The sequence below is a fragment of the Pinus tabuliformis genome, chromosome Q (assembly GCF_031772625.1).
Source record: "Pinus tabuliformis cultivar Carrire ecotype Pingquan chromosome Q, CPIR1, whole genome shotgun sequence".
In the NCBI taxonomy this organism is placed as follows: domain Eukaryota; kingdom Viridiplantae; phylum Streptophyta; class Pinopsida; order Pinales; family Pinaceae; genus Pinus; species Pinus tabuliformis.
The window spans coordinates 386,225,387-386,226,660 of NC_142296.1; the positions used below are offsets into that span (position 1 = coordinate 386,225,387).

General features: G+C 44.5%; 1 protein-coding gene across 1 annotated transcript; it reads left to right on the forward strand.

The window, feature by feature from the left end:
* Positions 1–405: 405 nt before the first annotated feature.
* LOC149219798 (uncharacterized) lies at positions 406–717 on the forward strand. The gene has a single exon (XM_089386918.1). The coding sequence runs from the start codon at positions 406–408 to the stop codon at positions 715–717; it is 312 nt and encodes a 103-aa protein (XP_089243044.1).
* Positions 718–1,274: the final 557 nt, after the last annotated feature.

Below are 1,274 nucleotides of genomic sequence, written 5' to 3' on the forward strand. Positions count from 1 at the left end.
TGCTCCAACCATTTGAGAAATGGGTGATCGACTTCGTCGGGCTTATCAAACCACGAGGAAAGACAGGCGAGCGCTATATCATCATTACAACTGAATATTTGACCCGATGGGCTGAGGCACAGCCGGTTAAAGATTGCATGGCTGCGACAACAACAAAATTCTTGTTTGAGAACGTATTGACCAGGTTCAGCTGCCCCAAAATTCTCATGAGTGATAGGGGAACACATTTTTTGAATGAAATGATCAGCACACTCACTGAGGAATTCCAGATGAAAATTCTTGTTCGAGAACATACTGACTAGGTTCGGTCGCCCCAAAATTCTCATGAGTGATAGCGGAACACATTTTTTGAATGAAACAATTAGCGCACTCACTGAGGAATTCCAAATCTATCACCAACATAGCATGCCCTACCATCTGCAAGCGAATGGGACCATTGAGGAATTCAACAAAATTCTAGAGATTGCGTTGATGAAGGTCTATAATGCGCGACAAAATGATTGGGATTTGCACATTCCTGTCATGCTATGGGCATATAGAACTACATGCAAGAAGATGACAGGCCAAACACTGTTTCGGTTAGTTTATGGCAAGGAGGTTGTTATGCCTATGGAATATATTGTGCCTAGTCTGTGGATCACATCGATCACAGGTATGGAAGACAGCAGGGCCCTGGAAGAGTGGCTCGCACAGCTAGAAAAATTGGTGGAGGAATGATTTTTGGCTGGATTCCATCAGCAGGTACAGAAACAATGCGAGAAAGCATGGCACAATCGCAAGATCAAGGTGTGTACTTTCAAAGAGAATGATCTAGTATTGCTTTATGATAGTAAGTTTGAAAAATTCCTAGGAATACTCAGCATGCAGTAGTTGGGACCCTATGTCATCAAAGAAGTCACTGATGGGGGCACAGTTTAGTTGGATAAACTCAATGGAGACCCCTTCCCGTGAAGAGTGAATGGTAATTGCCTCAATCTCTACACAGACAGGCCAACCGTGTGACTAGCCGTTCAGAAGATAGTCTCACCACTTCACCCAGTTGCAAGAGAGTGGGGGATGATAAAGCAGCCTGGGGCATGAATGCGCGAGTACTACGATACGCGTACATTTGACCATATGCAAGGGTCGTGATCGCATGAGAAGGCTCACGCAGACGCACTGATAAAAGGAATGATGATCGTTAGGTATGACAAGATGGCTGCATCATGGCAAAAGGGACTAGGCGACGGGAAATTAAGAGAAATAGTACGAGTCAGATATGGAACGAATGACCA